The sequence below is a fragment of the Somniosus microcephalus genome, chromosome 12, assembly GCF_052327205.1.
Source record: "Somniosus microcephalus isolate GS21.2 chromosome 12, FLI_Smic_1.0, whole genome shotgun sequence".
Lineage (NCBI taxonomy): Eukaryota > Metazoa > Chordata > Chondrichthyes > Squaliformes > Somniosidae > Somniosus > Somniosus microcephalus.
In genome coordinates this window covers 62,360,459-62,375,087 of record NC_140998.1, presented here as the reverse complement: position 1 = coordinate 62,375,087, position 14,629 = coordinate 62,360,459, and the positions used below count along the sequence as shown (strand labels likewise).

The following is a 14,629-nucleotide window of genomic DNA, read 5'->3' as shown; positions in this document are numbered from 1 at the left end:
GCTGTAGGAGGAGCAAGGTGCAGAGCAGTCTCTTCAGAGGAGGAGGAGGAACAGATGGAAGATGAGGAGGAGGAGGAACCCAAGGTGGAGATGGCACCAGCAGTGGCGTACATTGCTGCCTGGGAGGCCCGGGATGGCCTCATAATGGCCAGATTTACTTAACTTGCTCCAATGGACCCATATGGCTGCCACATGCTGTACTAAGTTCCCCCACCCCTCAACAATACCATAAATCAGCCCTACAATGACCAAGCCATTCCTCTCACCCAAACCCCCAGTACTCGAGGTTAACTAATGTCTCACCATTCACTCCAAGTGACAAGGCCACTTCCCAGGTAGCAGGCAAAAATGGACAAGACTGGAAAGTGGTGCAAAGAAATAAACTTATCTGTGGCATAAATATAAATGAAACTTATCACTAACATTTTTTCATACACTCATGTGCATACCCTTGTGCATCTAGGATTGTGTCTTTTTTCTTTTCCACGTGCTTCTACGAGGTGCAACCCCTGTGGCTTCAGCAGAGGTAGAGGCAGGCTGCTCACTTCCCTGCTGCGACTGCTTAGACACTTTTGGTGGATGTCCTCTGTGTTTTGGAACCGGTGAGGACCCCTCCAAAGACTGCTCCTCCTGCGACAGTGCAGAGGCAGACTCAACCATCGGGATCCGAGAAAGCATGTGGGGCTCTGACTGAGGGGGAGGCAATAGGGGAGAAGTGTGAGCGCTTTGAGAAGAGTCCCCACTTTCATGTCCCCTCTCAACATCATCCTTCTCATGGGCCACCCACACTTCCCTGCTAGCAAGGAGCTGGAGAGCACCTTGCTGCACACCAGTGGGGCGATGAAGACCCAAGTCTACATTTATATCCTTCCTCGAGATAAGGTCAATGAGCGTCTGCCATCTGTTGTCCACAGCAAGCATGTTCTCGCTGGACTGGCGCATTTGCTGCTCCATGCAGGTGGTCATCCTTTCCATGGAACAGCACATCGTCGCCATCGTTTGCGAAATGGTGGTGCTCATGTTGGAGATGGACTCCTCCATTCTCTGCACATTTGCTCACATCGCGGCTGCAAAAGCTGCCAGAGGCTCATGCAATTGTTGCTGGCCCTCCAAGATGGTTCCCGAGGTTCAGCATCTGCATGCAGCTCAGCAGAGCTTGGAGGGTCCTGCGCATTCTGGCGAGAAGTCTCCACTGTTGTCCGTCAACACCATCTGCTCTTGCTCACTTGTGATGTGAGAGACACTAGGTGACAACATTACTCTATCTCACACAAGACCCACCGAAGTGTGCGTATCTACGCTGGTGCTGGCTACGCATGGGTCTGCTGATGGTGCACCCTCAGAGGCCGGAGCTTCCTCTGAGTCGTCGTCTTCCTCCTGCGGCTGGACAGTGGGGTGGGAGGCACTTGATGGACCTGTGAGAGACCATATGAGTGACTGCTCTATGCCATGTGGCTGTATGAGATTTAATTCTGTCACCAGGTTGCTAGGAGGTTACCCTCTCTCCGTCTCCCACTACCAGCAACTCTGCAACTCCAAAGATCTCTAGGGTCTCCTCCTCTGCTGGAGTCAATTGACTGAAGACTGGAGGGGCACCTCCGGTTCTCTACCTCTCCCTATTGTTGTGGGCTCTCTTCTCCTGCAAGGAGGGAAAGAGAACTTTGAGTGAGAGTGATGGAATGAGTGTAAGGAATGGATGGGTTACATCTGTAGAGAGTGACCATGAGGGAGTGGCGTGACATTACCAAATGGCCTCCTTCTGTGCTGTTACTTGCTATGATTGCATTAGGATGAGGGTGTGTGTCAGTGGTGGTTAGTCAGATGGGGATGTGAGTAGGTACATAGACAGAGAGGGATGGGTGGACCTGCAAGGTAGGTTGGTGTGAGGAATGATGTGCAGGAGTAAGCTTGGGAAGGCAGAGTGATGGGGTTGTGGTGACAGGCACATCAGGATGTAGGTGAGTGTGGCATTGCACTCACCTTTCCTGACCTCATGAGATCATTGAATCTTTTCCGGCACTGAATCCACATCCTCCTGACGACATCCCTGCTACTGATCTCCTCTGCGATCTCCAGCCATGTCCTTTTTGTGTCTTTGGGTGGTTATTTTCATCAATTGCCAGGGAAGAGGACCTCCCTGCGTGCTCTTACTGCCTGCACCAGAACTTCCAGAGAAGCATCGGTGAATCTTGGCGCTGCCCTCTGTCTTGTCTCCATGACCCACAGTTTTATTGTGTTATTGGAACTCTGGAACCACCTTATGCACTCCTACATCAACCTTCAAATGTGATATGTGTAAGGCTGCTTTAAATATCTGCGCTGAAAACGAGTCATTGGTGATGTCATCAGACCCGCTCCATTTAATTGGGCCGGGAAACATGCATGACTGTTTTAATTGGTGCCATTAAGTTAAACACGCAGTGCACAACGCGCTGTTCACATCTTCGGGTTCCCGGCCCACTACATAGCCCGCACGCACGCAACCCGACTCCAAGGTAAAGATTCCGGCCATAGCCTTTCTTGCAAATGAACCAATGTTTTTTCTAAACACATGGACTGCTGGTCACATCTGATCTGCAAATACTACAAAAGGCTAATTCCCCATTTCGTCAATTGGTCAGGTGTTGGCCAAATGAGTTATGCTACAGTGCTTGTTGCTGATTAGGGTATTGTCCTAAAATAGACAATTCTTCCCCACTTGCTATACGTTTTCAAATATTCCTAGTTCATATATCTTGTGTTATCTTGAACAAACTGGACTGACATTATTTAGTTTCATCTCATGTAGGACTGCATCACTTCTTCGCAGATCAACAGCAGGTAGTGTGAGAGCAGGTGTAGAAATGCTGCTTGCTGTGCTTAGTAACTTGCTTTTTACTACATCAAAAAGTGCCCCAATTCCATTGCAATATCATTCTTTGATCTGGGTGATTTGGGGACTAGTTAACCACCACTTCCACATTCCTCTTGATCAGTCAGCCAATTCTTGCCGGAGTAACCTTTGGAGTAACATTGACATCTCAGGACTTAGGTTCCTGAGTTGGCAGAATAAAGGCTTGAAGTTCTCATTCATTTATTTTATAGTAGTACTGTCCGGGCCTTGGATTTTCTTCGTGAAGGTGCAATTTTACAGCTATTTCCAGATAAATGATTTGCTAGCAGATGCAAAAGCTACTTGATTGCTGATGGCATTTTCTTCTGTTTATTTCTTCAGAAGAGAAACTGATATCTGTTTTATTCTATCTTGATTTATATGAATCCAATGAGTTCCAACCACATCAAAAATTCTTGAGCGCCCATATCTGAATGTTAATGTCGGAGTTCCGCTCTTTAAAAGCTGGCTACCACTATTTGCTTGCAAAAGGAGAACTAAAGACAAAAGTATTAATTATACCTCTGCATGACTGCACCCACTCAAACCAGTCATTTTTACCAACTTTCATCTCTTCAGGATAAAGGACTAAATTAGTGAGAGGTTGGTTTCAGGAAAATTGGAGTAGAAATTGGATAGGGCTGGCCTGCCGGCATGAACTGGGAAACTGGAATGATTCCTGCACCAGACCAGTATGATCGAGGCCCGATCAAAATTAGACTGGCAAACTGTGGATACTGGTGAAGTGGATATCAATTTCGGACCCCGTAACGCTGGCAGCGGGCCTCAGACAGGTCCTGGGACCCTGTGGGTGGTAGGTGATCGGGAGGGAGCCGAACGGGGCTGGTAACAGTCTTCGGGACTGCTGTGGAATTGGGAGGAGCACTTCATCGTTGCTGGGTCAAAATCCTGGAACTCCCTACCTAACAGCACTGTGGGAGTACCTTCACCACACGGAATACAGCGGTTCAAGAAGGCAGCTCACCACCACCTTCTCAAGGGCAATTAGAGATGGGCAATAAATGCTGGCCTTGCCAGCAACGCCCACATCCCATAAAATAATTAAAAAAAACTCTTGCACCGCCTGGCTCCAAATTCAGGTATGAAATTTTTTTAAAGGAAACTTACCTTTTTGGTAGCAGCTTCCATGTAGACCTGGTTCTCCCGAACGCAGATGGTCTGACACAGCTACATTTAGGCAGCACAATTTCAGAAAGGGGTCCTAAAACACGTGATAGGCCTCTCATTAACATATGCAAGTGGTTGGACGTATTTCAGGTGTCTTTGAGGCATGGGACATTGTCCCATGAAATTGGCCCTTTTTTGTGCCCCTTTTCCAAGGTCCAATCTCTAGTCCCTGTATTTTCATTCAGTGATGAGTTGCTGATTTTCCCTTTCCTCCCCGTGCCTCTACCTCCTGTTTAAACTTGTGTCTCAACTTTATCTTTTTCTGTAGGAATGGGTATAATTCAGTGCATGGTATGGATCTCTGTGTCTGGGTGTATCCTTTTGTGTCACACGTCAATGCACAATATAATGGTTGTCTTTCTGTTGAACCCCTTCCTATAATTTTGTTTAAATCTGTACCCTTAGGTTGATCCAGTTTGTCCAAGACCAAGCCAATTTCTCATGCTGCTCCCTTTTTCTGCTTAGAATTTGGTAATAGATGCCTATGGTGTTTATCTCTTTTTTTCATCAAATCAATCAGTTCAGTTATTCATTCTAATAGTATGATTCTAGCTTTATTCAAAGTGGGATTTCTGCCCCACCTCCCACCCCCCATCTCCATGTTCATTATTCTTGCATTTTGGAGTGTGTTGTCTGCAGTGACATTTGTTTTTGTTGAATTGGCTGATTTGCTTTTATAATTGTTTTTTTAATTTAAAGTTTAGAAATAAATAGTTGTACAGTGATGAGGTGCTCCCCGTGTCAATGTAGGGATTCCCAGAAACATGCAAAAGAAATTCTTACCTAAACTAAATTATCCCTGGTCATCAGTAGTCTTCCTGATTGACACAACCTCGTTCTGAAGAGCAGAAAGATTGAATGGGTCCTCCTATTTTTGGGGAGTGAAGGGAAAGAGACAAAAAAGACATAATGCTCCTTCCTTGCTTATACACCTAAAGGTCCTTGAAGGCTTTGCCTCCTAAAATCTACATGTATTTTTGGGCCTATCACCTTAACCCATTCCTGCTAAAGCTCCACAGCTGAAAGGCAAACTGAGAAATTCCCTCCTGGAGAAATTCCTTCCTGGAGAAATTAGTCAATCCTACTAGTCAAACCCATCATGGGATTATAAACAAGTATTTCTCACAACCAGACAACTGTACACAAAATACATAAAATAACTACATAGGGATACAAACTTCAAAACAAGAGCCATATAGTATAGGACAAGGGTCATGAATTGGGAATGCCAGCAGGAACATCTGTTGGAAAAAACAATTACAAACCTTTAGCATCTGAGTAAAAATACATCCTTAGTATGATTGATTCCTCCAATACATAAGGAGAAAATAACTGAACAAGTATCATCCTTCAGGCTTTGAATACTTCTCAGTCCTAGCAGAGAACTAAACAATAATAAAAGACATACAACTTCAAAATAAATGCTACAAGTTTCTGGAAGACCATCTTTGACATGGTCTTTAGTATTATATTCAATTTTTTAAATATTAAATATATTTCAAAATGTTGATAACAAGGAAAGATTATGCTGTTGCCTTATTCACTCAGCTGTTGGGAGATTTCTCACTAGTAAAAATTATAAGTTGGGGCAATTGCCTTTCTTCAAAATTATATGAACATTGGAATAGCAAAGGATGTTTGTAATAGGACATAAAGCAACTTAAAATCAAAAGAAAATAAATTAATATATAAAAACTAAAATCATATATATGTATATGATTTTATATATGCAGGCAGAACATTGAAAATTTAGTAACCAGCAGATCCAACAAACTAATTGAATTTAATGTTTCTGGCACCTAATAAGTGGTTGGAGTGTTCTTCTACTGAATTAAGAAATAAGTTTGTGATTAAATTAACTAAATTTTTATTAAATGTCTCTGATGTTTCCTTATCAGCATCCATAGAGCGATTAGCTAATAGATCATGTAGTTGATGTGGATAACATTATAAATCATATTTCTTTTACCAAGTAAGAGTTATGGATTTTTTTTTGTTAATTAGATGGGAGAGTCCGTTACATTGAAATCTTACCTTCTCTTAATCCTGTAAAATTTGATTTTTTAATAATGTTGGACATCGATTTGGCTTTTCTCATTCAACATCACGTCACCTTGCGGAGAAAATCTCCTAGTTCAAACCATGGATAGTTAATCTTCCCCCATTGTGTTTATATAAGGTCTTAGATACATTGGCTGATTGTTGCTGGAAGAGATTATGTGAAGACGTCATCTGTGAGCTGTTGTAGAACATGGCTTAGCTATTGCTTAGTTAAAAGTAGCAGTGATCGTCCAAACATTCCATTCACAGCTTCAATTTTCTATCTGATCTGGGAGTGTAGAAACGCTTTATGCTTGGCTGGACCCTGACATGTCTTCGCAATGAGAAGAACCAAGCTTTTATATTCTGGTAGCCAGGATTACGTTCCAGTGGATGAGTCAGCCGCACTGAGCTGTTGTACTGAGATTGGAGCAGACTTTTCACTTCAAAATGTCATATGAAGATGGAGGACAGGGAAGACATGTCAGTAACCAAGCTTATAGTGCAGCACAATACAATTGTCAGAAAATTAGGGAAGAAGACTAAGTAAATCAAGGTTATCCTAGGAAAATAATGAGTTAGAGTAGAAGATGGTGCAATAAGATGGGTGCACCACAGATTGATGTAATGAAAATCTCATATCTCTCTCGCTATGAGCTATAAGCCTCTGTGAAATGAGGTTGGGCAGTCTAAACTAAGTTCCTAATGAATACGTGCCCATAGAATAAAATTCCCACAATTTAGCACAATTTGGTAAACTCACTGAGCAGGACGCAGAGACTAGGAACATAGGCACAGGGGTAAGGCATTCAGCCCCTCGAGCCTGTTCTGCCATTCAATGCGATCATAGCTGATCTGTATCTTAACTCCATTCATCTGCTGTGGTCCATATCCCTTTATACCCTTGGCTAGCAAAATCTATCGATGTCAGATGTAAAATTATTAATTGAGCTAGCATCTACTGCTTTTTGAAGAAGAGAGTTCCACACTTCTACCACCCTTTGCATGAAGAAGATTTTCCTAACTTCTCTCCTGAATGGCCTGGATCTGATTTTAAAGTTATGTCCCCTTGTCCTTGACTCCCCCACCAGCAGAAAAAGTTTCTCTCTATCTACCCTACCAATTCCTTTCAAAATCCTAAAAACCTCAATCAAATCACCCCTTAACCTTCTATATTCCAGGGAATACAAGCCTAGTTTATGTAATCTCTCTTTATAATCTAATCCTTGGAGTCTTGGTAACATGCTGGTGAATCTGCACGGCACTCCGTCCAAGGCCAATATATCCTTTCTAAAGTGCGGTGCCCAGAACTGTACACAGTACTCCAGATGTGGTCTAACCAGGGCTTTGTACAGCTGTAGCAAAACTTCCTCCCCTTTATATTCTAGCCCTCTAGTTATGAAGGCTAATTTAGCCTTTTTGATTATTTTTTTGTACCTGACTACTACATTTTAGTGATCTGTGTACATGGACCTCTAAATCTCTTTGGACCTCCACTGTTCCTAGCTTTTCACCATTTAAATAATACTTGGATCTATCCTTTTTTGGTCCAAAATGGATGACCTCACACTTACCTGCATTGAAATCCATCTGCCACAATTTTGCCAATTCACTTAATCTATCAATGTCTCTTTGTAATTTTATGCTCCCGTCTGCACTACTTACTATGCCACCAATCTTTGTGTCATCGGCAAACTTGGATATATGGCTCACTATTATGCTATCTTAGTCATAAACAAATACAGTGAATAGTTGAGGCCCCAGGACACATCCTGTGGGACACCACGAGTCACTTCCCTCCAATTCAAGTACATACCCATTATCCCTACTCTCTTTAGGTCTTTAAAATTATGAAAGGTTTTGATCGAGTCGACAGAGAGAGAATGTTTCCACTTGTGGGGAAGAGCAAAACTAGAGGCCATCAATAGAAGATAGTCACCAAGAAATCAAATAGGGAATTCAGAAGAAACTTATTTACAAAGAGTGTTGAGAATGTGGAACTCACAACCACAGGGAGTAATTGTATAGATATATTTAAGGAGAAGCTAGATAAGCATGAGGGAGAAGGGAATAGAGGGTTATGCTGATAGAGTTAGATGGGAAGAGGCTTGAGTGGAGCATAATGGTTGTGCTGGTTGAAGGTCAATCATCACAGCCCCAGGACATCACTGCAGGAGTTCCTCAGGGCAGTGTCCTAGGCCCAACCATCTTCAGCTGCTTCATGAATGACCTTCCCTCCAACATAAGGTCAGAAATGGGGATGTTCACTGATGACTGCACAGTGTTCAGCGCCATTCGCAACTCCACAGATAATGAAGCAGTCCATGCCCGCATGCAACAAGACCTGGACGACGTTCAGGCTTGGGCTGATAAGTGGCAGGTAATATTCGCACCACAGAAGTGCCAGGCAATGACTATCTCCAACAAACGAGAGTCTAACCACCTCCCCTTGACATTCAATGGCATAACCATCGCCGAATCCCCCACTATCAACATCCTGGGGGGGTCACCATTAACCAGAAACTTAACTGGACCAGCCACATAAATACTGCGGCAACAAGAGCAGGTCAGAGGCTAGGTATTCTGCGGCGAGTGTCTCACCTCCTGACTCCCCAAAGCCTTTCCACCATCTACAAGGCACAAGTAAGGAGTGTGATGGAATACTCTCCACTTGCCTGGATGAGTGCAGCTCCAACAACACTCAAGAAGCTCGACACCATCCAAGACAAAGCAGCCCGCTTGATTGGCACCCCATCCACCACCTTAAACATTCACTCCCTCCACCACCAGCGTACCGTGGCTGCAGTGTGTACCATTTACAAGATGTACTGCTGCAACTCGCCAAGGCTTCTTCGGCAGCACCTCCCAAATCCACAACCTCTTCCACCTAGAAGGACAAGGGCAGCAGGCGCATGGGAACACCACCAACTCCAAGATCCCCACCAAGTCACACACCATCCTGACTTAGAAGTATATCGCCGATCCTTCATCGTCGCTGGGTCAAAATCCTGGAACTCCCTTCCTAACAGCATTGTGGGAGTACCATCACCACACGGACTGCAGCAGTTTAAGAAGGTGGCACACCACCACCTTCTCAAGGGCAACTAGGGATGGGCAATAAATGAATTTAAAAAAAATTATTTTTAAATAATCGCCAGCCTGGACTGGTTAGGCCGAATGGCCTGTTTCTGAGCTGTATATTCTATGAAATTCTGTCTTCTACCGCCTATCCAAACTCCTAACCAGATCAACAGTTTGCCTTCAATTCCATGAGTTTTGATTTTAGCTAACAGTCTCTTATGTGGAACCTTATCGAATGCCTTCTGGAAGTCCATATAAACTACATCCATAGACATTACCCCATCTACTACTTCAATTACTTCCTCAAAAAATTAAATTATGTTCATTAGACATAACCTACCCTTTACAAATCCATGTTGGCTCTTTCTAATCAGCTCAAAGTTCTCTAAGTGCTCAGTCACTCTACTTAATTATAGATTGCAGTAACTTCCCCACAATAGATGTTAGATTAACAGATCTATAATTTCCTGATTTCTCTCTCTCACCTTTCTTAAATAATGTAGTTAGATTTGCAATTTTCCAATCTAAAAGGGCAATTGCTGAATCGAGGGCGCTTTGGAAGATTATGGCTAAAGCATCTGCAATTTCCTCACCTACTTCCTTTAAAACCCTGGAGTGGAAACCATCAGGTCCTGGGGAATTGTCAGTCTTTAGTGCTGTTATTTTTTTCTAATACTATTTTCTCGCTTACGTTAACTTTAGTGAGTTCCAATCCTTGATTCATTATTAATTTCCCTGGAATGTCAGGTATGTAATCCTCTTCCTCCACTATGAAGACTGACAAAAAGTAATTATTCAACAAGTCTGCCATTTCCTTATTTTAATTTGCAATATTACCCTCATCTGTTTTTAAAGGGCCCACATTACCCTTGGCTACCCTTTTTCTTCTAATATAATTGTAAAACCTTTGGGCTCAATTTTGCCAGGCCCAAGGAGGCGGGATTGGAGGTGTGTGAGTTGCTAAAATCCCAAAAAATGGCGGGCAGATCCAATCCCGCCTCCAGCTTGCCTCTGAGCAATTTTCCCAAAATCGGGCTTTCAGACCCCGTTTCCATCCCGCCTCCAAGAGGCGGGATAGGCCCTTAACAACCAGTTAAGTGCATCTATAATCCCATTTTGAGAGGCCTTTCTGAATTTAACACATTTCCCCCGTGCTGCACGTCTCCTCTGGAACACGCCAGTTAATCCTGGCAGGCTCACAAGTGGATGGCTTACTAACAGCTGTAGCTCCACCATTAAAAGGAGTTTTCAGCAATCATCATTTGCAGGTGGCAGAACTTTGTTGTCTCAGGTCTGGGAGAACTTTTAGCGGCCTATTCATTGTTGTGGGAGTTTGGAGCCTGAGACCCATCTCCAGTGTGACCTCCTGGGAAACCCCTCTCCCCACCTTGACTGAGCACTTCCTCTACCAGAAGCATGGGAACCACTTATTTCCTTTCCTCCTGGACCTCAGATTTGGACAAAGACCAGCTGCGGCAGCAGCAGCACCCGGAGCAACAGCAGCACCAACATCAGGAGCAACAACAGGAGCACCAAGCTGCTGCTCATCCACCTGAAGCTGCACAGGCCAGAAGGCGCCAGCGCATGGAAGCACATCGCTGCAGGAGCTACCCCCAAAACAGGGTTTACAGACAGAGGATGAGCTACCTCAACATGACTGAGCCAAAGGAGGCTCAGACTTTCACGAGAGGTAGTGGGTGACATCTGCGCAATGCTACAGCAAGACCTGGAGCCCAGAGGAGCGGGTGGACACCCCTTGCCAGTGGCCGTCAAAGTCACCACCGCACTCAATGTTTTTGCTTCAGGCTCATTCCAGGGATCAACAGCACACATCAGCGGTGTCTCCCAGGCGGCCGCACACACTTGTATCACACAGGTAACCGATGCCCTCTTTGCCATCGCGCACAATTACATCAACTTCTCCAAGGACCATGTTTTCAAGACCTTGGCGACTAAGCTCCTCCATGGCCGTAGCCATCCTCTCCTCTACGGTAGCCAGCCTTACCACGGAGGTAGCCATCCTTTCCACGGAGGTTGCCATCCTTTCCGTGGTGATGCATTCATGCGCCAATGCCTCCACAAATGTTAGCGATGGACTCCTCCATTCGCTTCACACTCGCAACGACCCTGGAGACAAAATCTGCCAGAGACTCCTGCATCTGTTCCTGGAGTTCCAGCACCACTCTCTTTTTGGATAGACCCAGAGGCACAGGGTCGACATGCTGTGCCGAGCTGGGAGAGTCCTGTGCCCTCCGACGAGGACTCTCCACTGCTGTCCCTGTCTCCACCATCTGCTGATGCTCACTTGTGAGCTGTGATACATGAGGTGACAACTCTACTCTATCTCCCAAAGGTCCCACCGAGGTGTGAGTGTCTGCGCTTGTGCTGGGTGCGCTTAATTCTGCTGACGCTGCGCCCTCAGAGGTTGCAGCTTCCTCTGAGGAGCCTGGGGGCTCAGGCTGTTCCTCCTGGATCGTGAGTGGGGGGGGGGGGGCTGTCGATGGTCCTGTGGGGGAGTAAAGGAAAGAGTTAGACATGTGAGATAAACGTTGCATGCACATTGAATTGTGTAGATGATCATAAGTCAATCTGTTAGAGCATCAGAATCAATATCAGTCACTCGTGCAATGTCAATGAGAGAGATGAAAAACTATTCTGTCACCAGCTTGCTCTGATGCGCCCGTCTGTCCGTCCCCCACTTGCGCATCCTCCTCCACTCCCACAATCTCCAGGGCCGTCTCCTCTGCAGTGGTGAGCTGGCTATTGAGGGTGGCTCTCCTCCTGTCCTCGTCCTCTCCCTCTTATTGTGGGCTCTCTTTTCCTGCAATGAGGGAGACAAGTGGAGTTTGAGTGAGAATGAAGCAGTGAGTGTAGAGAATCCACACCATAGATGCTTAGAAGGACACAAAGATGGAGTGAGGTGCCAAGACCAAGTGTGTTGTAAGTTGTTGTCATTGCATCACAGTGATAGGGAGTGTGAGGGCTGCATAGTCAAATAGTTAAGTGAATGTGAACGTACAGAGAGAGGGAATGGTTAAGGGTGCAGGGATGTAAGGGTCAAGTGGTATGTGGAGAAGGAGGTTGACAAAGCAGAGTGCTGGTGATGAGAGGCGATGGGGATCAGATTGAGGGTCATGGAATACTCACTTTTCCTGTGATGAGAACATCATGAAACCTCTTTCTGCATTGCAGCCAGGTTCTGCTGCACATTGAAATGGCATTCACCTCCTGTGCAACTTGCAGACACACAACTTTGGTCTGTTGTGGAGGCTTTTTCCTCCCTCAAGAAGGAAACAGCACTTCCTTATTTGCTCTTGCTCCCTCCACCAGAGCTTGCAGGGAGTTCTCATCGAAGCGGGGTGCACACTTTGGTCTGGTGCCTGACATGGTTTTTGAACGAATCCCTCAGAAGTAAATAGCAAACGTTGTAAGGCAGAAAAAGAACCAAGGCTGCTTGGAGGCCTTAAATGCAGCTGCATAGATAACATCATCAGAGGTGAGTTTCAGACCAAAAGACTCATTGGGCCAGGGGTTCCCACACGCTGGAAATCAAGTGCCCAATTAGGGTAAAATGGCTCAATATTCCCGCCTCACATCGGAGGCGGGATCCGGACCCGCCAACCACCTGACCCGACCCCAACCCACCTCCACTGACAAAATCAAGCCCTTTGTGTTAATCTTGAAATCATTCATAAGTTTCTTTTCGTATTCCTTTTTGTAGCTCTTACTATCTTTATTGTCCTCCCTTGCTGTTATTTATATCTCTCCCAGTATCCTGGATCCATACGATTCTTTGCACTTTTATATGCTCTTACCTCTTTTGTCAACTATGGCTGTTTTCTTTGGTAAGTAGAGCTCTTTCCCCTTAAGGGTATATACTGGTCCTGTATTAAGTTAGATACTTTTTAACACCTCCCACAGTTCATCTAGGTTTACCCAGTAACAGCTTTGACCAGTTTGCTGTCGTCAGTCTCTGTCTCATCCCGTTAAAGTTAACCTTACCAAAACCTAGAATCTTAGTAACTATTGCATTTCTCCTTTTCAAACCTAACATTAAATTCGATCATATTATGATCACTGTTAGATAAATGTTTCCTTACTGCTAGATTAACTAAATCTGGTTCATTACTCATTACTAAATGGCCTGCCCTCCTGTTGCTTCTAGAACATATTGCCCCAGAAAACTATCTTGAATGCACCACCTTCTCCCTCTGCACCGAATTCCCACTCTCACCAAATTCCCGTTGTCACTCTGCTTAACAAGTCACACCATTTAGCAGATTCAACCAACTCTCGCCCAGCTCTGTTCAAACAGAAAAAAATTCACATTGATAAAGTAGGGGTTGCGCTTCTGGTATTGGAGCTAATTGGACAGAGTACAGGGGATCCCAAACGCAGATTAGGTGACCGCTTTGCGGAACACATCCGTTCAGTCCGTAAGGGGGACCCCGAGCTCCCGGTGGTCTGTCACTTTAATTCTCTGCTCCATTCCCACTCAGACCTCACCATCCTCGACCTGTTGCACTGTTCCACGGAAGATCAGCGTAAACTTGAGGAACAGCACATCATCTTTCGATTAGGCACTCTACAGCCCTCTGGACTCAACATCGAGTTCAACAATTTCAGATCATAACCTCGGCCCCTATCACATATATATATTTTCTTTTTTTTATTCTCAATTTTTGTTTGGCCCCCCTTTTTTCTCTTTTTTTTCTTCTTCCCTCCCACATGGCAGCTGTCCTTCATTCTGCCAGCGCAATTCACACCCCATCTAGAGCCATCCTTTGTTACTTAACCTGTCCCATTACCACCTCCTCTCGCCTTGAATATCTCTTATTGTCTCTCAATGTCTCTTAATCTCTCCTGCTTTCTATCCTATCACTGACCTTCCCTTTTGTTCTTTCATCTCCTCCCCCTTTTCCCAGCCCCTAAACCTGCTTTCCATTTCCTGCTTTTTTCCAGTTCTGACGAAAGGTCATCGACCTGAAACGTTAACTCTGTTTCTCTCTCCACGGATGCTGCCCTGGCCTGCTGAGTTTTTCCAGTGTTTTCTGTTGTTATTTCGGATTTCCAGCATCCGCAGTATTTTGCTATCGTCAGAGTAGAGGGTGGGTTGCTCTGCATCTGGCTGTGCTATACCTGATCAGGTATTGCTCAGTTTTGGTAGTGGGTGCACAAAGTGGAAAATTGCATTCCCAACACTTGCATCCCTCATTTCAAAGAGCATGAAAATTAACCAAGATCTTAAAATGGGATTTTATATTAAATTTGTAAGCTTTGAAACCAATGGCCTATCAGTGACTGCTGCCGACAAGCCTGAAGCGGCACAGAAGCATTCTACGCATAAATGTTAACTTTCATAAACCAATAGAAACACCAATTCAACATAAGAAACACCAATTCATTCAGCAGCAGCGATCTCTTTACTCCACCCCCTCCCCTTCCCTC

The 14,629-nt window shown here is 44.8% G+C and overlaps 1 protein-coding gene across 9 annotated transcripts in view; it reads right to left on the bottom strand.

Annotated features, from left to right (window-relative positions):
* mok (MOK protein kinase) overlaps positions 1-14,629 on the bottom strand; it is a 187,162-nt gene that overhangs the window by 28,441 nt on the left and 144,092 nt on the right. Inside the window, exon 13 of one of the 9 annotated variants that reach the window (XM_086002949.1) lies at positions 4,844-4,928. The exons of the other annotated variants lie outside the window; for them this stretch is intronic. Within the exon in view, the coding sequence (XP_085859075.1) occupies positions 4,854-4,928 (75 nt within the window). The 3' untranslated portion in view covers positions 4,844-4,853. The remainder of the gene's footprint in view (positions 1-4,843; positions 4,929-14,629) is intronic. 9 annotated transcript variants of the gene reach the window in all.